Raw genomic sequence first — 22,456 nt, 5'->3', positions numbered from 1 at the left:
AATAATTTATTGAATGCATTGTCTAAGTGCATCGTTGTAGCTTAGGCAAATCAACAATCGGCGACCACAATTGGTATAACTATAAGTCATTAAATGACATGACATAGATCGTTGAGAACAAAGGCCGGATATAACTCTACTAACACTACGACAAAATCTGAAGGATATCAAAACGCTAAAATATTTATCCATTAACCCTATCTAGACTCAAGTAAACATTACGCCAAGTGTCTAGAAGTTGAACACATTAAAATACATTTTCGGAGTACCGTTTCAAGTTAACTCGATGAAAGTTATTGATTTCTGAAATTTTTATAAATTACTGTAGACAAATAAATAACAATCACAGTATCAACGATACGAGGACACCACGTCGTTCGAATCGCTCTATCACGAGTAAATTTTCTGCAGTTTTGCCCTGTACGAAAGACTTCACCCTACCGCCCTATATAGTCCTTCGACAGGAAATCGGTATCGGGAATTGATCATGCGTGAATTTTTCGCTGTTACACGTGTTGTGACTATCCGGTCGTTATGGATACGTTGTACGGAGGAGACTATTATACGGATATTGTACACGTCGAACACACCTTGTTCCTCATATGTGGGCGCGTTGTCTGTCCCCCACACGTGTATAATTCAATGTACACATATTCATATATATGTCGCGTCCTATAGAATGCGACCAACCGCGTCAAAAGGAACCCTGTATCGCCATTCGCCTTCCGGTCCTCTTCAGAGGAGTCACGTTCTTTTCCCGACCCCGATTCACTGGACCATCAGGATTTTTTAACGGAACCGGCGATCGGACACGGTTCGAGCCTTCCTTCCTGAAAATCGAGGTAGGTAAATAATATAAACAATAATATAGAGACAATATCTGCTTTCTACGAAAGCATTTTGAATAATTAAACAAAAAATGATTCAATATCGAATGAGTTCAAAGGAAATAGTCTAATCCCATTATGTAATATTGTATGCAACTACAAATCATTTCACCAACGAGCGTTCCCGCCGTTCTAACATCCCCACTCTTCAATTGGCCAATAATTTATGAGGTGATTTAAGCCTACTTATGGCTACCGCGGATTATTTTAATCGATCGGTAAAGTATAGTAGCCATGAGAAAATTAGAACCAATTTCGACGCTTGGCATCACATTTAATTAAGTAAACGAGGGGCGTGGGGTTGGGATGGAAATTTAATGAGGCCATTAGCCACACCTCACGTAATCAAATAAAGTGAAAAGTTATTCTACCATCAAGATACGTGCCGAAATCCCCGGGCGACTTTCGAAAAAGCAACACACAGTATGGGTATTACTGGATCACCGTCCGAGGTGTAACAGAGAAAGTTGCCACCGTTTGTCCACTGGCTTCTGTGTACACCTTGTATAAGAGTGCACGTCAGATACTGTCCCCACCACTTGACCCTCGTCATCTTTCTCTGTTTATCACAAATATACCTACAACCATAGGCGCAATCTCGTGTTCCGGTTTTATATATTTAATTTGTGCTTGTACAGTACACCAAGAATTGACCTCGTTCGTTATCTCTCTCTCACGCGAGAACACCTGAGTCATGTTATTCGCGTGAGTCAGCGAGGCACACGGGTTTCCTCTTGCAGGGATGTTCTTTAACAGGCCACAGAGCGCTACGACAAGGAAAGAGACTGAGATGATCAATAAGGCCCAACGGGCCGTACACGCAGCCACGGATTCCATCGAGAAGTTACGTCTGCTCTGCCTGGCCAGAGGCGCCAATGGCATCCTCGGTTTGGGCAGGTAAGTTACCTATTATTATTTCATCTACTGACTAAGAGATAACTAAATATACTGCGGATTTTCATGCAAAATGATATTTTCGAAAGTAATTCACGAAGACAAGAATAAATGTACGAGTTTCTTTTTTCTCTTAAGTAACATATTGGGTTCAGAATAAAATGATTTGATGTTGCCAACTTGGTGCCCTTTTTACGGTTCCTTTATTGGGCGGCCGAGAAATTGATTCTATGAATTATTCAATGGAGGATAATTTTGTAATCATTCCTAAAGAAGATTTATAACACGGGGTGTGGTCTCCTCGTTTCAGAGCGTTCCGTCGCATGGACGACGACGGCAACAAAAAGCTGAACCTTGAAGAGTTCACGAAAGGCCTCCAAGAAACAGGTTTGGATTTCCCTGACGAGGAGATTCGAGAGATTTTCGACAAGTTCGATACCGACGGCGATGGAAATGTCAGCGTGGACGAATTCATCGTTGCTGTACGGGTACGTTGTTGCTTGTCGCCTTCGATATGTATAAGCTAGGCCTTTTCAACACGTGACTCCTCGATGAATGCGACACGAGCAACGGCGTTATTCCCACCACTGGGGGGTCCTCCTGTGGAACCAATTCATATATAGTAAACAGAAGCTAAGCAGAGGCTTGATTTCGGTAAAAAAACAAATTTAAAAACTTGCCATGAATGCTCCGAAATGAACTCGATTATGTCGTACTCATCGAGGCATTACTGTATCTAGCCGCCAAAAAACAGTGATTCTCACGAATTGATATTTCCGGCTGCCATAGCCCCCGATGTCCCAGAGCCGTAAGAACGTGGTGGGCCAAGCATTCAAGAAGCTGGACAAAACCGGTGACGGGTTGATCACAGTCGACGATCTGAAAGGAGTATACAATGTGAAATGTCATCCTCGATACATAAGCGGCGAAGAGAGTGAGGAGAGCATTTTGAACAAATTCTTAGCGAATTTCGAGCAGAACAACACCAGAGACGGCACTGTAAGGAAGTGATCGGGACTTTTTTGGAATACAGTGTACTCTTGATATATTGCAGAGCCCTGGTACCACTGTATTCGCTCGCTGCGAAACGTGTATCTAGTTCCGAAATTGATTTACAGGTCACCGAGGAAGAATTCATGAATTATTACAGCGCGATCAGCGCGAGCATTGACCACGACGCCTACTTCGATCTAATGATGCGCAACGCTTATAAGCTCTGAACTTTGTACTGAACCGCCGGCTATCTCGGGTGTTATCGGATTTATCAAGGACGCCAAGGTTTCACGGTCAATGTCAATGTTCAAAGAACACTGCAGCCTGGGTCGCCAACAGCTCAATTGGGTTCATTATTATAACCGGCCGAACTGGGAACATATTCGTGATTTGGTATAGGGACAAGGCCTCCTTCTTATATAATAAGCGATATAAGTTTACTATAGCTTGATTTTGCTCGGCCGTAATTATTCGATGACTAAGCTGGCTATTCCATAACGAGGGCAACAAGAAAATAATCCGGTAAAATCAGCTCCATGATTCTTTATAAACGACGAGCAACGGTTCTCAAACAATAAGCTCGATGCCCTGAAAAGAAAATTTTTATGTCAATTTACTATATATAGATAAAGTTTGATTATTATAAATTGTATGTGTGCTTAGTACATAAGGAACAGAAGTTGGTTATAGGGTCCAATACAGTGTAAACATTGTACACGTACGCGGATGCAATGTACTCAACTATTCTTAATTTAAATATGTCGATTTTTATAATTCCGTGCTTGTACCGGTCACCGAGAAGTGTTATATAGATATAGTTGTTTCATCTTGAAGTATAGATGTATATTTTAACGAGTGTTCACGAAGTTTGACATTACCTACTGTACACAGGCTAAACGAATAATGAAACCTTCAACAATTGTACTTTCCTATAAATATAAATTATTTTCACTCTGACGAAGTAAAGCGTTAAAAATATAATAAATTAATCGAGAAATAATTTTTGGTGTGCTCGATTTTTCGCGCACCTGTCCGCGCAACCTCGCGACCTCGCGGCAGCCGCGAGCCCATAAATACGGATGCGCAACGGGAAATCCTCAGTTCACTCGCGTCCGCGGACCTCGTTGGGGTCTTCCCACGTCTTCATCTCCGATTGCTGACCATTTGTAAACACTGGTCAAGGGGATTCAAGGGGTCTTCTCTATTATACGAACTCGACTAGCAGGGCTCTTTTATCCGAACTCGACGATTTGGTTCGTAACCCTTTTTTTTTGTTAGCTAATTTTAATTAATTGTGTTTTATTTTAAGTTATTTTAATTAGGTACTTGTGTTTTATTTTGATTTATTTTAATTAACTGTGTTTTATATAGATTTATTCTAATTAATTGTGTTTTATTTTGATTTATTTTATTTTCAGGTAGATTCAAGAAAGAAGCCATCCGCCGGTTCAACGTGCTATGAAATATTTCGAAATATTTTGAGGAACATTATACACTTCGTTGATTTCGTTGAGAACACCGACGATAATTATATGCATCCGTTAATTAATGATAAGATTTATCTTTTAAAGAGAATATTTCTCTTGATACCTCTATCGTTCGTTATACCTTTTATTTGCATGGACTGTATCTTTTAAAATAAATGTTTCGTATATCCTTGACATTCACTATGCTTACGTAACATTGTTTTTGCTCATAATTATCATATTTCAATTTCACGCTTACAACGATCGATAAGACAAGAGAAATTAGTGTTCTAGGTCCCACGGGTATAACTACAAATGCTTTTCCAGAAAGTGTTTTCTGTTTAATTATATCGTTTTTAATCAAAACAGATGTTAATTAAAGCGTAGAAAAAAAAAAGATTTTGCATCGGCCGGGAATCGAACCCGGGCCGCCCGCGTGGCAGGCGAGCATTCTACCACTGAACCACCGATGCTTCCTGTATAGTTCTGGAACCCAAAAGTCACTTCCGCTACTTCATTTACATTACTGCAAGCTACTAAAACTAAAATATAATTCATTCTTCGAACAATACATTTTCTTTTGTCTTAAAAGCTACTTAATAGAACAAGACACAATGTTTCCCAAAGAATAATTTCACAGGTGCCTTTTCTCAGCAATTGAAAAACCATTAATAAAGATTGTATTTTAATATTTACGTTCAGAAAACACAAAATGATCCTGTAGGCGCGTCGTACAGTTGATTAATGCATTCTAGGCATAACTTAGTACGTATAAATAGAAGCAGTCTTGGGGTCAGCATAGATTCCCAGACCCAGAACATTTCAAGCACTTCAAAAAAGTAGTGTAAAAGGGATCCATTTCAAAATAAAGCTACTGTGAACAGCAGTACAAGGTGATTGCCCCGCTGCTAAGGTCGGAAAGCAAGCCGCCTTATGAATATACTTACTAACGTATATGAATATACTTACTGTCCCTTGTTTCACGCAGAACCTCAAATGAGCCTCTCTTTAAAACCCTACAGGGTTTACTATCCGTAGTATTGTACAGTTGCCGCCTTGACAGTCTACAAAAGTGAGTATAACAAGAAACAGATGTGACTTTCGCCTTTGCTTGAAGCAGAAGGACAACAAGTCGCGACCCTTGGCATCCCGCTATGCAGAAAAATGATCCTCTGGGTTGACAAACGATTTGGATTCATCTGTAATAAGTATATATGACCATTTAAAGAATCAATGTTGAAATTTTGCAAAAATTAATAATCCTCCCCGACGGGGAGTCGAACCCCGGTCTCCCGCGTGACAGGCGGGGATACTGACCGCTATACTATCGAGGAGTCAGATAACTTGCATTTTTTAGAAAGAGTACATAAAGGAATTTAGCTTACTGCTCATTACTTCGTCACTTTCCTTAAGAAGTCAATTATTCTTACGAATATTCGTGCATTTATCACTTATTACTCCGTCGAATCGCCTATATTTTCAGTGATCATTGAACATAATGGAGTAACTCGATCTACATCAGAATGATCCTAAACTGGATTTCCTCCTCGGGATGTTTGCAGCGACAGAAACTAGAAAAATTCAGAATATTGAGAAATTTAACCGTGAAATTGGAGCACGGGAACAGCGAAAGAGGGGAGGCGTGAGGCGAGTTTATATAAGCGGAGCGCACGCGCCCATTAGTTCAGTTATCGGAGCGGTGTCGTTCGTGCGAGTTGAACGGAATCGTTTTGTCCTGCGCTTGCCAATTCGCATTTTGCTCTTTCATCCTTGCCCTTTCACCGCTTTTCCGAGCTACGTTGACGCATCATAGCGTGCCTCTCATAACAAACAGAATAGTGGTTACAGTGATGCGCAGCTGAAATCGTGTATATTCCCATCTCGCTCGCGGAGCGTGTACATACTTCTTCGTCGAGAAACCGCTGTCACGGTGTTACGAGATCGTTCCCGATTGAATCGTGTTCCTCCGTGAAGAGAAAAAACAAAATCTGAAATGACCAAGTACTCGACAGTTACTGCCATGGTGTTCCTTTGCGGTAAGTTCAACGGATGCCGTGTCCAACAGTCGGAAGCGTGGATCGCTAGCATTTCTTTTTTTTCATACCTATTCGCTGATAGTGTTCAGCAGAATGATTCACGACGCGCAATATCGCGACAAAGTATAAAGAGAGTCAGTATGTTAAGAAAGAAAAGGAAAGGAAGATAGATTGCCGGAGAATTCGATACGCGTAAAGTGATCGGATACACGAAATCATACCTTGCAAAGTGTCGCGTTTTTTTTCGTATGTTCCACCTTAGGAATACTTCATTATGCGTGGTGACTCGGGTTTTGAAACAGGATCGTTTGTTTCCTGAATATTTCTTACAAATAGTGCGAGCCATTGTTCCGTTGAGAATGATACGATAAACTTGAAAATCAAAGTCGATTCGCGATTAAGAAACGATAACGACCTTCGATCGGGTTCGCATAATCGATAAGGAGTGATCGTTCAGGGCATCGGGTCCAACAATGAACAATCGAATTATCGCTCGAACGTACTATTTCGATCGATTTTGCTGTTAATTTTTCCGCGTAATATGTATTTCCGAGCGTAACAACGGGTTAGTTGATACGATCTTTTCTTTTAGCCGGTTGAACAATCATTTTTACCCGTACACGTGTGACGAACGCATATCGTTTCAGCTTCCGCACTTTGTACCCTTTCCTTCCTGCATTTTCATTTACTCGGTTAGATGCGTCAAGAAACAAGCGCCGACAAAGATAGCTTTCATGATAGACTAAATGGACTAAATCTTGTTTTGGCGCGATTTGTATTTTGTCAAATCTGCACTACTTAGTACGTCGTTTATTTCCATTTCCCGCGATGCGCAATATAGACGTGGTTAATGTTATAAAAATGTGACGTATACTTACTTATAATAGTACGCAAAACATGCTGATGTCGTAGCATTATATCTACGAGTAAGACTTCTTGTTACGGATGATTATATGTTTCATAACCAAAGATCTGTAGATGACGCGCTTATTTCCGCTAGTAACGCAAGCAAATATGTATATTCTAAAACGAAACACTTTTGAACTCCGACATTTGAAATCTATTTACATAAGCGTTAATCCTCTCTAGTCTAGTTATCTCTCTAGCTAGACCTATTTACTGTTTCTTTTTTGTATCTTAGGTCTCCTTGGATACACAAACTCGCAAGGAAATATGCCCAATGCCGACGATGCATTAAATAAAATTTCAAATATCATAGATATCAATAACCTCAATGCATCCGCAATCCCAGATTTGTATACTCTGAATACTTCGGCAATACCAGCCCTTGAAGAGGCAAAGAATCTGTTCAAAGACAAATGCAATAAAAATGGGGGTGAAGGTGCATTTGAGCACGCCAATCAGGCCAATGAGAACATGAAACAGTGCCTTAAATCATTCGTCAATGTCACACAGCTCCAAGAGGAGATGGAAAGGTATAAACCTACCGGCGATCTGGATGTAGTTTTTAAAAATTATTGCCACAAAACTCCAGTTCTTAAGAAATGCGTGAGCAACTTTACTGCAGCCATAGAACCTTGTCTAGAACCAGCTGAAAAAGAGAATAAGAAGATAATTCAAAATATCACAGACTCTCTTTTGAACTTTGTTTGTTTCAAAGAAGGAGATCGTATTGCTCGTATGTATATAAATATTGAAGCATCTGTCTGCATACAAGTTAAATGTATGTACATAGTTTAATTAAATGAGTTTTTTTATTATCATTTATAGTTTTCATATCTGCTAATGGACCAGAATGTTTGCAATCGAAACAACAGGAAATTGGAAACTGTGTAAATGCTACATTTGGAAAGTATGTCCCTCCAATTGATCCTAACAGTGGATCTCTGGTGGGATTGGATAGTCTTCCAACACTTGTTCTTGGGCAGAAAGAATGCGGGTAAGTAGTCACTGAAGTAAATACATATACATGAACTATTTGAGTTATATTAATACATTCATTTTTTCATTGGTCTATATCTTCTGCACAGGGATATTTCCACTGTTCAAGGTTGCATTGTGAAGGAGCTGGAAAAGTGTTCAGACCCTACACCTGCTAATATTGTTGATTCAATATTCAACTTCATTTTAAGAGTAACGCCATGTAAAGATGTAATGGCTGTTCAAAGTGCCGCTTCTAGATCTATAATTAGTTTATTAACAACTACAAGTATAGTATTTTTATTGTTAAGAGTTGTTTGAACGAATGTGATTAAATTTTGAACAACATGGTTCAGTGTCAACAATTGTACGAAATCAAAATATTTCTTAATCTATTAAACACTTCTTTTGATTATCTTATGATTTAACGAAATGCGTCACATAATGTGTTAGCAATTTTTTTTTTTTTTTGTAAAATACACTTTCAACTCGTATAAAGTCTAGAAAGAAAGCAAGGTAACATGTTCGAAACAGAGTGATTTCTTTCTGTTTCTTTTCGTTTGAGCACTATCTAATTTAAATACAATTATTACAGTTCATTGAAACATTTTTCATCTTGATTTTTACTACACTTTGAATATGTTAAATTTTGTACCATAATTGTGTATTTGAACACATTTATACAATCTTGTAAAATAGATACATATTAATTATATGTAATAATACAATTCACTCAATTGTATTCGTATCCACCTTTAAATCTTATTATATTACAAATGCATCTTACTTCTGTTTGAAATATTTACAATTCATTATAAAATTCAGATTCATCGTTCACTGTTATTTTATATTACTGTCATAACAAAAATGCGTCATTCTTATGGAAGAACTTAAGAGTCGTTGTTTCTATTTTCGTACTGTTGTTTTTATATTTCAAGAATACAAAAACCTAATAATTGATTGTTTCAATAATTCTGTCTAATCTATTCCTTGTACATACACGTTATACCTTTTTAATAAAATTAATAATAGAGAATTACAAATTTCATTGATTATATTTAAATCATATTTCCCACTCAAAGGATTTCTATTATTCTCATGAAAATGAGATACGACGCATGTGTACAACTTTACCCGCGAATTATAACCAATTTCTCTTAAATCCGAATAGTAAAAATTTGATTGGTCGGCTGATAATGACATGTAAATGTAGCGCATGCGCCGTAAACGTTTTGGAGACATTCGTTAAAGTTCGGGTACGTTCGCGGCTCGCGGCTCCTGAAAGACAGTGCACTTGAGAAAGCCCGTCGAAGGCTGTCTCGACGTGTATGTTTTGAACAGTTCGCAACATGTTAATGAGTTTTTACCAAGTTCTTATTAAAAATTCATGCGGTGTGTTCAGTATACGAAAGACAATTACTAGTGCAAGACATTTACCTTCTTGATCGAGTATTTTTGTTAGTATCAATTGTGCAATCAAGAAGGCGAAGAACGATGCCAGGTAAAGGAAGCAGAAAAGGAAAATCCGGTGAGAATTACCTTATTTTTTTATCCTCTCTCAACTGCGTACCATTTTCTTGCGCAATTATTGCAACAAATTACGTTTAAGGCACGTGACGAATCATGCTTTATTAAATTATCAGGCTTTGCGACGGATGACTCATTCTGCATAAAAATCTTATTTATTTCGTCTTACGTCACGTGCCACGGGTGCTTTGTCGATCATACTATTTTTCTTTCGACAACGCCAGATGCACGATATTTCATTTATTTCATGGCCAGAAAACTGTGTATTGATTTACGGAGTATCCTTAGGTACATTAGAATGAACTAACATCACGTGTCACTAATACCTAAACCATAGAGATCTGCATTAGACGGGTTAAACCGGGGTTAACCTCTACTCTTTTCTGTACTCTTCGACCCTCCATGCTCGGCTAGCGAATATTATCTTCTTTATCCGAATTTACCGGGATTGACCAAGTTTATCCGTATTAAATTTTATTAAATAGTAAATTGTACGAATTACGTTGGCTTCTTTTGCCAGATTACTTACGTTACAACATAAAGAATTTCGGGATCACGTTTCGCTCACGTTGCCTTAATTAAATATGGCATTTAGGCAATCGGATCGAATTTTTCGACAAACTACTTTCCCCGAATTTTTTGCCCTAAATGTAGGTCGCCTTCTCATTGTGTGCGATCGAATATTTATTATTTACTGAATCCTTCCACGAAATGTTTTAATAGCTACATATTTTCGAACGTTGTTTTTACGTTTCATATGTATATCGACGATAACGTCGAACGAAACGAATGCATTTCGTTGTAATCTAAAATATTAGTCACTATCGTTAATTAAGGTCCTTTTGAAATGAAATTGATCCACGTTTAATTACTGTTAATTATTGCTGAAAAGTATATTTATAGAGTGGATTTGATGAGTTGTATGCAAATCATTCTATACATTCATACTTGAAAATAAGTGTAAACTGAAAAGGTTGAACTTGTTTTAAGGAATGCAGTTCATGAATTTTAAGTAAATGTGAAAGGAACCTTGCATGCATATGTATCGTGTAATATGAAGCAATAATTTCATTCCTTTTTTTATAAATTGAAACTTACAGGATAACATTATTGATTGTTCCACCACAATTCTCATTTTCTTTGTACTGTTACTATCTTGCGTGACGTATACCATAATATACAATTATCTTAGATGTCAAGAGTAGAAGCTGTTTACATTATGTAATATGACATTCACTTTGAATTGCAGTTATCTTTCCTTTCATTGTATCCATGTATTATAAGTACAGTTATTCCATTGCTAGCATTAATAGCATATAACTGTTATTTTGTAAATAAAGCTGTTAGTTCCTCTTATAATCATTATATGTTCAAACATATTCAAGACCAATGACCCAACATATGAGTCATACAGTATCACAACTGCTTAGTTGATGACATACAGGTCACTTACAGACTAAATGAATATTTCCAGATGCTGGGATAGTCTTGTAATAATGCATTAATCCTGAATATGTTAAATGAACACATTTATAATTGTGTAGAAGACACAAAACAGCTAGAATATTATTATAAGAAACATATATCTTGAACAGGTCACGGTGGAAAAAGGGTCGAGGTAACATCAGACGAAGAATCCATTAATGATGCATGCAGTGTGACCAGCAGTCAGTCGGATAACCGAAGTATGCTGGATGATGTAAACGACAATGAAGTGGACGAGTTCACACAGCAAGAAGCATTTGAAGAAAAACTGAAGGAGACAATAGATGGTTTAACACAGCGAAGCGCGAAAGGCAGAACGGTTTGCTTCAATGGAATGGAAAAGATTTTCGCGATTAAATATGTTCCGGATTTTGTGGAAGATAGAAAGATGACCATCACAGATTCCATCGAACGAGGTCTGAAGAAAGGACGCGGCGAAGAACAATCAACAGCGGCCAGATTGAGTACACTGCTTTGCGTTCAATTGGGAGCATTCGAAAGTGCTGAAATAGTTTGCAGGGACTTGAAGAGTATTCTGACTTTCATAGTCAGCGATACAACAGCTTCCACTCAAGCTCGTTCTGAGGTAAAAAAAAAAAATAAATATAGTTATCAATTAGGTTATTAGAAATATGTTTAATAAATTTCATATTTACAGTGTTGCTGGGCTTTGAGCATGAATCAGTTTTTGTCGGGCAACGATGCTGTGGACACGCTTGAAATTGTGCAATTATTGTCTAGCATTTTTTCGGGTTCCTATTTGAAAGGAAATGGGGCTATACCAACTATTACTTCTGAAGTAGCAGCCCTACATTCGGCAGCGATTTCGTCATGGACTCTTCTTTTAACAGTGATGGCTCCAGCTGATGTATACAATTTTGTTTCGAGCAGTAGAGCCAATACTTATATGCCGTGGGTTTTTTATACACTGTATTGAAACATGTGTGAATGTAGACACGAAATGATAACGAAAGTCACGTTTACTTTAGATCCCTGAACAGATTGCGAGAATTATTGGATTCACCACACCTGGATGTTAGGTTATCAGCTGGAGAAGCTCTTGCTGTAATATTTGAACTTGGTAGGGACTTTTGCTGTGATTACGAACAAAGCTGGTCACTGGATTTAATTGAAATATTGAAAGAATTGGCCACAGACTCTAACAAGTACAGAGCAAAAAAAGATCGAAAACAACAAAGAGCTAATTTCAGGGATATACTGCATTACATAGAAGTAAGTTTTGTAATAATGATACAAAAATTATGTATAATCATTTGTTCTATCAACATAATACGATCACTTGTACTTTTTATTAGGAAGATACTGTACCAGAAATGCACGTCAAGTTCGGTCAAGAAATTCTATATTTAGAGGGGTGGTGTGCACGAACTCAATATAACGCATGTTGTAGATTATTAGGCCCAGGTATTAACATTCATCTCGCGGAAAATCAACTTCTACGGGAAATTTTCCACCTTGGTAACAAAGTTTTACCAATTCCATCGAGTCAGAAAACCACTAAATTGGAAAGAGTAAGTTCAATTGTATATAAAATTAATCATCGTTAATACTGAAGTTATTAACGAGTTACTACGCATATGATTTACTTTGTTTCCAGACGTTAATGAATGCAGCTGCGTTTAAAGCTCGCACTATCCAACGCAATAAGAACAGAGATAAACGATCGGCAGCCATGGCACCGTAATTCTTGAACTTTGTGCTTTTATATATTAGATAACTTGTTTTAGGATAGCAAAACGTCAGATATACTTTTAATTTATTAGAAGTATTGTTCCGGAAATGAGAAACGATTAATATTATGTTTTCCGTAACGGTTTAGGAAAAATTGTAAATAGGAAAAAAAGATTATGGACAGAAAGATATAGTTGAAATTCGTTTAACACAGCACGATTAAAAATTGTTTTAATCGGTTCTCGATTAGCTAAATACAATGTTACATGATGTTATCCGAAGCTAGTTACATTTTGTATATACAAAAATGAAATGTGTATATACGATGAATACTTAGTACGATAACAATTTAGTTTTCTTTTTATGTAATAAAATTATTAGTAATAATTAACGATTTTGTAAAGTTTAATCAGTTGAATGCATTTCACGAAGCAGGAAAAAACTAATTTCACGACAATTAACGATCGAGTTACTGAATAGAAATGTTTTTATCTTTCATGAACAATGTCTTGTTTGAAGTGTACGTGAAATCGTATGCTATATTTGATTACTGTTATGAATTTAATTATTTAAATGATATAGTACATTGAAAATATATAATGGCATTGTACATAATTATATAAGTTATAACAGCATAGGATTCTTCATTATATCACGTAATAAAATACAGCAAAGTATTTACACTTCATATAATTTTATTACATAACAATCCACACATGTTTTTAAATAATTCGCCTCCTATACATTTACATCACAGATGGGTTAAATAATTGAATAACTATGCACATAATACTGTTTATGTACATATAATTTATAAAGGCACATGGTCTTTTATATAAAAAATTTATTGTGTTCGTAAAGTTTACCTTCAGAAAGATGAAATTGGCACCTACATGTAACAGTTATATGTGTAACTTCAACGTTTGATTCTTAAATTCCTTTTCAGATAGCATGTGCCATCGGTACTTTAATATTTTCGAGACTTCTCTCTCTGTGTTCTCGTAGCTGCGACTGTTCGTTTTGATCCACTGATAATGCTCCGTGGACCAATTCATTGTTTTTAACCAATCCCTATCGCATCTCTTCAACACTACATTCCGTCGAACGTATAAGCAACGTAAGTCCTTAGCGGTGGAAACGATTTCTAAAATCGTAGCCGTCGATACCTTATCTCGGATCATCTGCACAAAAATATTTCTAGAATGTAAAGCTATCGAATTGGTCATCTTGCTTACTGAAATCTTGTTTCAAATAAATATACATGGGTTAATTACTTCTATCATGATCACAATTGCGTTAACTGTAATAGGTAGGAGGAACTACGAAACAGTAGGGAAGCCAATCGGTGTAGATAATCTGTTTTACTTATTTGGCTTCATTAGACTAATGTCAACCATTCAATCCTCAGGCAAGTTATCAAATGTGTCATGGTAAAATATTTGCCTGCCACTGACTGGCTTCCAAGTCATTGATACAATAATCGGTCTGTATATAAATCTGTTGCCTTGTACACTATTCACAGATCATTGATATTGCCACATATCGTATGTGTATAAATAGATCTCTAAGAGCTCCAAGATATGTTTCTTACGTTTTAAACATATTTTTCAGAAACTCTGTTATAAATATTGGGTTACAACTGAGTTAGGTAGAACTTACACAAACAGCACTAAAGCCTTTTATGCAACAAGAATTTGAACGCATGCCATCACACCGTAAGAGGGGTATTAGAGTCATAGCATTTTAAGAAAGCTTTCATAGATTATATTGGAAGTTTGTTCAAACACAAAATGCTACCAGTGTGTGAAGATTTGGACACATTCTGCAGAATTGCACTAATGCTTCGTCCAATCTCTCTGCAAAGTTTCTATGCAAGAAGTATCTCGTTAGCCCTTTGAAAGCATATACTTTTAGCGTCGATTCAAAGAATGTTCCGTGAGCAAGAATAGTGGTAGATGAAATCTGCAACATTTGTTTCAATGATAAATTATATAAATTGACTTTCGTATTACGTAGCATACACTGACCTGTGTATTCGGATTATCCAAAACAATACTGTGACATGGAATACCGCCGTGCTCCAGTAAATCGATAGGCAAAAGTATATCAGTTGGTTTATGACTTTCCACTTCAAAATGAACTTTGAGATATGGATTATTTTTCTTCATTTTTATCCAAGACGATCTTTTAGGCTGAATTAGAAAAATGTTAAGAATCAGGCAGACAGTTCAAATGAATAAAGTCTGAACCAAATAGTGATGTAGCAATTACCAATCTCATTGTGGTATCCTTTGGACTATATCGATTCTGGACAATGTGAAGATGCTCCAATTTAGTGTAGCCAATTAAGTCTATCACATCTTCATGAAGATTTTGAGGACTAATGACTAGTGTCTTTGCAAACAAAATGAAAGGAAGATGTTAAACTAAAGAACTTACACTTATTTTATCAAAGTTTTTCAATATGGATAACTTACATTTAAATTAAGAAACACTCCAATGTGAAGAAGGGGGCAATAATACCTTGTAGTATTAATTAGTACCAACTTTGATAATGTTTGTGTACAGATTACACAAATATCATCCATTAAATGTAATGCCTCTTTACTGTCCAACATAAGATCTATTAGTTCTAAGCATCTCAAGTTTTGCAAATTTCGCATGAGCCTTTTTAATGCTTCTAGCAATTTTCCACCGGTACCAAAGAGTCTGATACGATCAGGATCATCTCTGTTTGCCATGTTACAAGGAAATGTGAATCTCAGTCTTCTGATATAAGTACCAACCCCTGCCACAGATGTATTATCTGATCCTTGTCTTTCAGTGTACCAAGATACCATATTCATAAATTCATAGAGATTATAAAAGTTCAGCATGGGTTCGAAGATCAGAGTTCGAAAATTCCTTCCGACTTTATTCAAGCAAGTAGAAGTTCTCATATGATCCAAGACATATTGCCAGCCACTATAATAATTGAACTTGCCTCGGGTGAGAGTGGTATCCTCTAATGTAAACGTAGACCAAACATTTTGTAACTTAAAAGCACGGTACCATGATCTACACACCAGAGATGCGTAATAACGTTCACGAATTGTAAGGTAGGAAAATATTTCTTCTAGGAGTATGTCGGGTGTCTGATCCCAGTAACTGTACACTTTCTTCTGTTTATCCTCTTCAGTCTCTTCGTCTTCGAGGTCTATGTACAATGCTATGATAGTTTCCATTAGAGTATATACACTGTACAGGACACTTAATTAGAATACATACTATTCTGTAATGTTGAATCTTTAACCGATAAACGTATCAATGACGAGTGAAACATAATAACAAGAATAAATGCGTTGGAAATGTTATTCTCTCTGACATTTAACCTGCAGCGTTTCGATGCTTACCTCTATCCTCGTCGTCGAATTTCCAGCAGCCTTTGCTCATTTTCGTGGCGAACAGTCGTCGATATTCTGTCAAAATACGATAACTGCCCACCTGTGACAAAGTATTTCTATGTAATATTTCTAAAAATACACTAATATAGGAAGGGGACGTCGCGGCCGAACGAACAACTCCATGATGTAGCCTGATGTAGCCCGCGACGAGATATTTTTAGATTTTATTCACCGCCGCGAACTCTATATTTTCGTACCGGTGAAATTGTTGCTATTTGAATCAACCAATCATTGTGCTGTGAATACAATCATAGACTGTAGGGATCGTTGAGCGCAGACAACATTAGATAAACCTGACTGATCCTACCACATGATTCTTCAATGAATACACATTTATTTATTTTCCTTTTGCATTCAAATATTAATTAAATTACGACAATGGTTTTGAACAAAAACTTATTTGTTGTAAAGCAATTACTGCAGACTGTCAGGTGAGTAGCAGAAACAATGTATGTTTTTCATTTATTTTTTTTATTGAAAATGAACAAACGAAAAACGTACAAGTGTATTTAATTAATTAATGTGCATTTACGATATATCTGATAATACACTATTGCTACAATAAAGGATATCAAAATATTCTGATATAATAAGAGAAAAGAAATTAATGTTTAATTCCTGCTTTTCTGATTAATGATAATACTTATTATTAATTAGTAATTTTGATTGTTTGCAGACAGTTTCGTTGTTCCAGTGTGAGAAGATTAGCATATGAAGGACCTGGCAGGACAACGGCTACTATTATTAATCTTGATGTTGGTTCCAGAATCTTAATAAACCAATGCACACCGGTATGCAATGATTTTTTCTAGGATTTATATTAATTTTACATTAAATAATTCAGAAATCCGTATTGTGTGTCTTGTAGATAGGGTTCAAGTTCAACAATGGTACTGCACTCATGGGTCCTCTCATAATTTTTCCAAAGACCGTCTTCTGTTGGAACATTGCATCTGCATTGCATATAAATGAGAAAACATTGTCTTTGTTCATTACACTTGAACCAAAACCAGATATAGTAGTATTAGGTCTTGAAAGGCCATACGAGTATAATAGAATTCTAGAAATGAAGAAAGTATTGTTCGACAATGGCATTTCTGTTGAAGTACTTCCAGTAGAGCAGGCATGCGGTGCCTATAACTTTTTATGTGATGAAGGACGATATGTTGCAGCAGGTCTAATACCTCCGCTACTAGAAGAATCTCTTTCATACAAATTGTTGCAACAAAGTATGGATAGTATCAGAAAGGAGAGAGAAATTAAAAGAGGAGGTATCAAGAAGCAGAAACCTATAGATTCCAAATAGTTAATTGGAATGTATGGAAATATGTCAATATACCAGTAATATCAAACGCTTGTATAATACGACTATAGTGGTAAACTAAATATAGAATAAAATTGAATTCTGTAATAGGATACTATTTATTGTAACATTCATGTAAAAAAAAATATTGTTTTAAATATTCAAATGTGGTGTGCGTTCTGTGTGTGGTGAGTGAGTAAAGCATACATGGCGTTACTAATGCTAACATAACCTACGGGCATCGAGTGTGACGCACAGGCCATGTGCGAGTGCGACACGTTTTCTCCAGACCTGTAACGTTTTAAACATTACAAAGGTAAATTTGTATAAATAATAAAATAATTGTGGTTGAATTGTTAATATCAATGATATATATTCTATATCAAAATAAATATTGTTCCAGATGACATTGAAGAATTTTCCAAGAGGAGGAAAGAAGTTGCAAAGGAAGAAATCATCAGTTTCGGTAAGTTTATTAGAAATTAAAATTATATTTATTAATTATTTAAATTACGTAATATTCCAACAGATTCAACAAAAACATGAGAAAGTCAACAAAAAGATTCGTGATAGGGGAAATGCAAGGAAGAACACAGAAGAAGATGCAAATTTTGCTGCCAATACTGCAGAACGTTTATCATATGCAACAGTTTGCGAAGGATTAGTAGTACTGGGTTGTATTTTTGAAGTAACAGAGTATGATTTGATTATATCTTTACCTGGAGGTGCAATAGGTCGTGCACAAGTTACAGACATTAGTGAATCATACAATAATCTATTGCAAGGCTTGATTAGGTCTGAAGACGATCAGCCAAATGAGTTTAAATCATTACCCGAATTGTACTCCCGTGGGGATTATGTTGTATGCTATGTAAAGAGTATACATCCACAAGAAAAGTGGCAAATTATATTATCTCTTGAACCTCGATTGATAAATCAGAATTTGAATGTGGATTTCTTGAGTAATGGCGCAAAAATAGTATGTACTGTTAGCAGTATAGAGGATCATGGTTATGTTGTAGACACAGGGGTAACTACTGTGAGAGGATTCATACCTGCAAAGGAGCACAATATTGAGAAATGTTTGTCCCCAGGTAGACAAGTCTTGTGTCATGTGAAGGAGATTAAAACAAGTGAGAATACAGCGACAATTAAGCTATCTACGAAACAGGGATTGGTTCAAGCAGTTAACGACATTGAAATCAAATCATTAGATAGCTTGATGCCAGGAACAAATTTTAATCTTTATGTAAACAAGGTTCTCTCCAATGGATTGTATGTTTCGTTTGGTAACAATTCTGTGGGTTACATAAATCAACTTTACCTGGATGAACCTTTATCCAAATATTCAAAGGGAATGGAAGTTACTGGCAAATTACTCTATATTTTGCCAACTGTGAAATTTGGGTACTTTAATTTAACAAAAAATAAGTTAAAGGATAATTCCATAAATCCAGGAGATATTGTAGAAGAAGCAGTTACCCTATTTAGAGAATCTGGCGGAATTGTGTTACAATTAACCAAGAGTGGAGTAAGGGGATTTCTACCCTTGAAAAGAACAAACATAGATTTTGACAAAATTATTGAAAAATTTGTACCTGGTAGCAAACATAAATGTCGAATATTATCATACTGTTGGATGGATGGCACTTATGTATGTACAATGCAGCATTCGCTGATGCAACAGAGGTATTTTTCGCTTTCTGATTTTAAACCGGGCGATTTGGTAAATGTAAAGATTACAAGTATCAATGTGGAAAATGGTTTTGTGAATGTTCAAGTTGGTAAAATTAATGGACACGTTACGTCGGAACATGTATCCGACGAAGGAAGAAGCGGTATGAGAAAACTAAAAGTTAATAAAGAAGTCGAAGCAAAAGTGTTATCCATTAATGGTGAACGGAATAAAGTATATTTCACTTTGAAGAAATCTCTTTTAACGAGCGATTTACCCGTATTATGTGATATAGAAGAGGCAAAATGTGGAGTCAAACACCATGGTACCGTTGTTCAAGTAAATAAGAATGGTTTATTAGTTAAATTTTTCGGTGATGTTAAAGGTTGGGTCCCACGTTCTGCATTAGACAACGAAGCGTCTGCTGTAAATTGGAATTATTCTAGTGGACAAACAATTATGGTTAAGATTGAATCAGTAGATAAAAGTTTAAAGAAGATAATTTTAAGTATAGCTATGAAAAATATAAAAACAGAAGAAAACTTGTTTGTTATCGGAGAACATGTAGAAGGAACAATCACAGACTCTTCTGTTCAAGGTGTATACTTGAGAATAAGCAAAAACGATGGACAAATTGTTAGCACAGGATTTTTACCTGCTGGGCACATGACGCTCTGTATGGAGACAGCTGCTTTGCTAGCTTCAAAATGTATTCCTGGAGACACTCTCTCTGCCCTGGTGTTTGCTACAGCGCCTAGTTTGATTCTAACCAGAACTTTCTTGCCGGAAGAAAAGTATAGAAAATTCGAGAATCTAAAAGTAGGTAATTGTATACCATGTTCGATCAGAGACATAGAACCAGATGGTGTGAGAGTCTTATTACCCATCACAGGATGCTCGCCGTTCGGATATGTATCTTACAGTAATGTTAGTCACTTCAACAAATTGCAAACGCATCAGATTTTATTTGCAGCAATCACCTCTGTTAAAAGAAAACAGAAACAATTGGGTTTGACGTTATCGTTGAAGAGAATATACGATGGATTGACTGATACTCAAAGTAGGATGATGGCTGCGGTGGACACCTTAAGCTTGTACTTCAATAAATTAGCAGAACTAGCACGAAATCCGTTTTACGAAAATAGACCAATCTCGTCAGTCACTTTGGGAGAAAAAGTCACAGGGAAAATTGATAAAATTACAGATAACGGTCTCGTAGTCCAATTACCAAATAACTTGTTAGGAATAGTACATAAAGATCATTACCGTGGAGCACCAAAGGTAGGAGATACAGTTTCAGGAACTATCCTGTGGAAGAATTATATGCACGAACTTGTTGAAATGACAATGATACCCTCTTTGATGAAAAGTATAAGTGCGAAGCAGAACGAGGAACTAGACATTCCTGAAGGAAAAGTAATCAGAGGTCAAATTTTAATGGTGACAAACTGGTTTATCTTAATTATTTTAAAAGGGATTGGTAAAGGCTCCTTGGCAGCAATGCCTGCCAGACGGCATATGAATGATGTGCAACCAGACTTGTCACCATATTTTGTTCATTCGAAAATTAGGTGTTACATTATACTAAAATCTGGCGAATTAGATGTCATGCCTATCTGTATGGTAAAATCTGCATTCGAATCGAGGCGCATCACAGAAACAATACCACCGAGTAAACTTAGCTTGAAAAGGAAGAAGGAGAAACAGGAACGTGACGAGGTACCTGTTAAAAAGGTAAAGATAGACAAAGCGAAGCCAAAAATTGAAATTGCACATGGGAAGAAAGGTCATGATGTAAGCACAACAGAAGAAGCAAACGAAGAAACATTAAATAAGAAGCATGTTAAACAGAAAAAGGAAAAGAAATTGAAGAAAATTGAAGAAGAGAATGATGCGCCAGATAATTCTAATGATTCTTGTAACATTAAGGAGGAGCCAAGAATACCTGAATGTGGTTTCTTCTGGGATGGGACACCAGATATGAGTCTTCTTGACAGTAACGTAGCGTCTACCGATAGCGAGAATGAAGTAGAGCAACAACCGAAGCAGAAGAAGAAGAAACTAAATGCTGCGGAACGTAGAGAACAGGAGAGACAAAAAGAGCGTGAAATTCGCCAGAGGGAAGAAGCATTAGCCAGTAATCAATTGCCAAATTCTGTTGACCAGTTCGATAGACTGGTGATGGCGAGTCCAGATAGCTCGATAATCTGGTTGCAATATATGGCGTTTCATTTACAGACAACAGACATTGAAAAAGCGAGAGCGGTTGCGAGAAGAGCTGTCAAAACTATCAACTTCAGGGAAGAGAATGAAAGGTTAAATGTGTGGAATGCTTGGCTAAATTTAGAATCCAAATTTGGGACTCCTGAATCATTGCACGACGTTTTCCAAGAGGCGGTGAGGACTAACGATTCTTTGAAAGTGTACACGCATATGTTGACCGTACACCATGAGGCTGGCAGACAGGTAGAATTAGAGAAAACAATAAATACTATACTTGGGAAGTTCAAGCAGAATCCTCAAGTGTGGATCGATTGTGGTACAGCGTTGTTGAAGATGGGTTTGAAAGACAAATCAAGGCATATTATGCAAAGAGCACTGCAGTCTTTACCACTAGCAGAACGTAAGTATATATATTAAAAGCATATATATGTATAATTAGATGAAATTAAATATGTACATTATAAATGGTTCTGTGCAGATGTTAATGTGATGACGAAGTTTGCGCTTGTGGAGAACAAATTTGGGAATAAAGAAAGGGCACAAACCTTGTTCGAGCAGATTTTGGCTTCCTATCCAAAGCGTGTGGACATATGGTCATGCTATGTAGACACATTAATAAAATCTAACGATATTGATATTGCAAGGTAAATAAGAGTTTCTTTAATTATTTTCGTTTATGATACTCAATAGAGTACTTAGTAAACTTATTGTGTACAGGAAAGTACTGGAACGAGCAGTTGTTCAGACGTTGCCTCTGGCTGCCGAATACGTAGAGAAGCAATGTAGCAATACATCGAATCAGTAAACTTCGGATTTGCAGCGCACACAATTGTCTGAAATTCAGTACCATTAGACAGTTCAGTAAATCCTTCTTAATCGATCCACAAGAATCAATGTCGTCACGGGAACCAGCTGCCTAATCGTTCTAACTAATGTGAATTAAAAATAAAT

The 22,456-nt window shown here is 36.6% G+C and overlaps 6 protein-coding genes and 2 non-coding genes across 8 annotated transcripts; 5 read left to right on the top strand and 3 right to left on the bottom strand.

The window, feature by feature from the left end:
* The first annotated feature begins 1,629 nt into the window (after window positions 1-1,629).
* Window positions 1,630-3,474, top strand: LOC107192715 (calcyphosin-like protein). The gene is made up of 4 exons (XM_015582038.1): window positions 1,630-1,784; window positions 2,092-2,269; window positions 2,571-2,780; window positions 2,900-3,474. Exons 1-4 carry the CDS (start codon window positions 1,630-1,632, stop codon window positions 2,999-3,001), a joined length of 645 nt encoding a protein of 214 aa, XP_015437524.1. The 3' UTR covers window positions 3,002-3,474.
* Window positions 3,475-4,642: 1,168 nt separating this feature from the next.
* Trnag-gcc lies at window positions 4,643-4,713 on the bottom strand. The gene has a single exon. It is a non-coding gene; the product is annotated as a tRNA-Gly (tRNA).
* A 789-nt stretch (window positions 4,714-5,502) lies between these two features.
* On the bottom strand, window positions 5,503-5,574 carry Trnad-guc. Its single transcript has one exon. It is a non-coding gene; the product is annotated as a tRNA-Asp (tRNA).
* Window positions 5,575-6,029: 455 nt separating this feature from the next.
* On the top strand, window positions 6,030-8,507 carry LOC107192691 (27 kDa hemolymph protein-like). Its single transcript, XM_015582010.1, has 4 exons — window positions 6,030-6,276; window positions 7,418-7,915; window positions 8,008-8,176; window positions 8,268-8,507. Exons 1-4 carry the CDS (start codon window positions 6,234-6,236, stop codon window positions 8,476-8,478), a joined length of 921 nt encoding a protein of 306 aa, XP_015437496.1. The 5' UTR covers window positions 6,030-6,233; the 3' UTR covers window positions 8,479-8,507.
* A 959-nt stretch (window positions 8,508-9,466) lies between these two features.
* LOC107192698 (interferon-related developmental regulator 2) lies at window positions 9,467-13,138 on the top strand. The gene is made up of 6 exons (XM_015582019.1): window positions 9,467-9,685; window positions 11,280-11,755; window positions 11,828-12,081; window positions 12,159-12,402; window positions 12,486-12,701; window positions 12,788-13,138. The coding sequence occupies exons 1-6, from the start codon at window positions 9,652-9,654 to the stop codon at window positions 12,872-12,874; spliced, it is 1,311 nt and encodes a 436-aa protein (XP_015437505.1). The 5' UTR covers window positions 9,467-9,651; the 3' UTR covers window positions 12,875-13,138.
* Window positions 13,139-13,763: 625 nt separating this feature from the next.
* On the bottom strand, window positions 13,764-16,341 carry LOC107192704. The gene is made up of 6 exons (XM_015582027.1): window positions 16,254-16,341; window positions 15,339-16,069; window positions 15,133-15,255; window positions 14,889-15,053; window positions 14,659-14,823; window positions 13,764-14,042 (listed from the first exon to the last, which is right to left on the bottom strand). The coding sequence occupies exons 1-6, from the start codon at window positions 16,291-16,293 to the stop codon at window positions 13,764-13,766; spliced, it is 1,503 nt and encodes a 500-aa protein (XP_015437513.1). The 5' UTR covers window positions 16,294-16,341.
* Window positions 16,342-16,603: 262 nt separating this feature from the next.
* LOC107192708 (NADH dehydrogenase [ubiquinone] 1 alpha subcomplex assembly factor 3) lies at window positions 16,604-17,663 on the top strand. Its single transcript, XM_015582030.1, has 3 exons — window positions 16,604-16,735; window positions 16,981-17,095; window positions 17,173-17,663. Exons 1-3 carry the CDS (start codon window positions 16,683-16,685, stop codon window positions 17,608-17,610), a joined length of 606 nt encoding a protein of 201 aa, XP_015437516.1. The 5' UTR covers window positions 16,604-16,682; the 3' UTR covers window positions 17,611-17,663.
* Window positions 17,664-17,783: 120 nt separating this feature from the next.
* On the top strand, window positions 17,784-22,310 carry LOC107192655 (protein RRP5 homolog). Its single transcript, XM_015581970.1, has 5 exons — window positions 17,784-17,923; window positions 18,011-18,073; window positions 18,137-21,905; window positions 21,984-22,149; window positions 22,223-22,310. Exons 2-5 carry the CDS (start codon window positions 18,011-18,013, stop codon window positions 22,308-22,310), a joined length of 4,086 nt encoding a protein of 1,361 aa, XP_015437456.1. The 5' UTR covers window positions 17,784-17,923.
* The last annotated feature ends 146 nt before the right edge of the window (window positions 22,311-22,456 follow it).

This window comes from Dufourea novaeangliae, unplaced genomic scaffold (assembly GCF_001272555.1).
Source record: "Dufourea novaeangliae isolate 0120121106 unplaced genomic scaffold, ASM127255v1 scaffold392, whole genome shotgun sequence".
In the NCBI taxonomy this organism is placed as follows: Eukaryota; Metazoa; Arthropoda; class Insecta; order Hymenoptera; family Halictidae; genus Dufourea; species Dufourea novaeangliae.
This window is presented reverse-complemented; position numbering and strand designations above follow the sequence as displayed.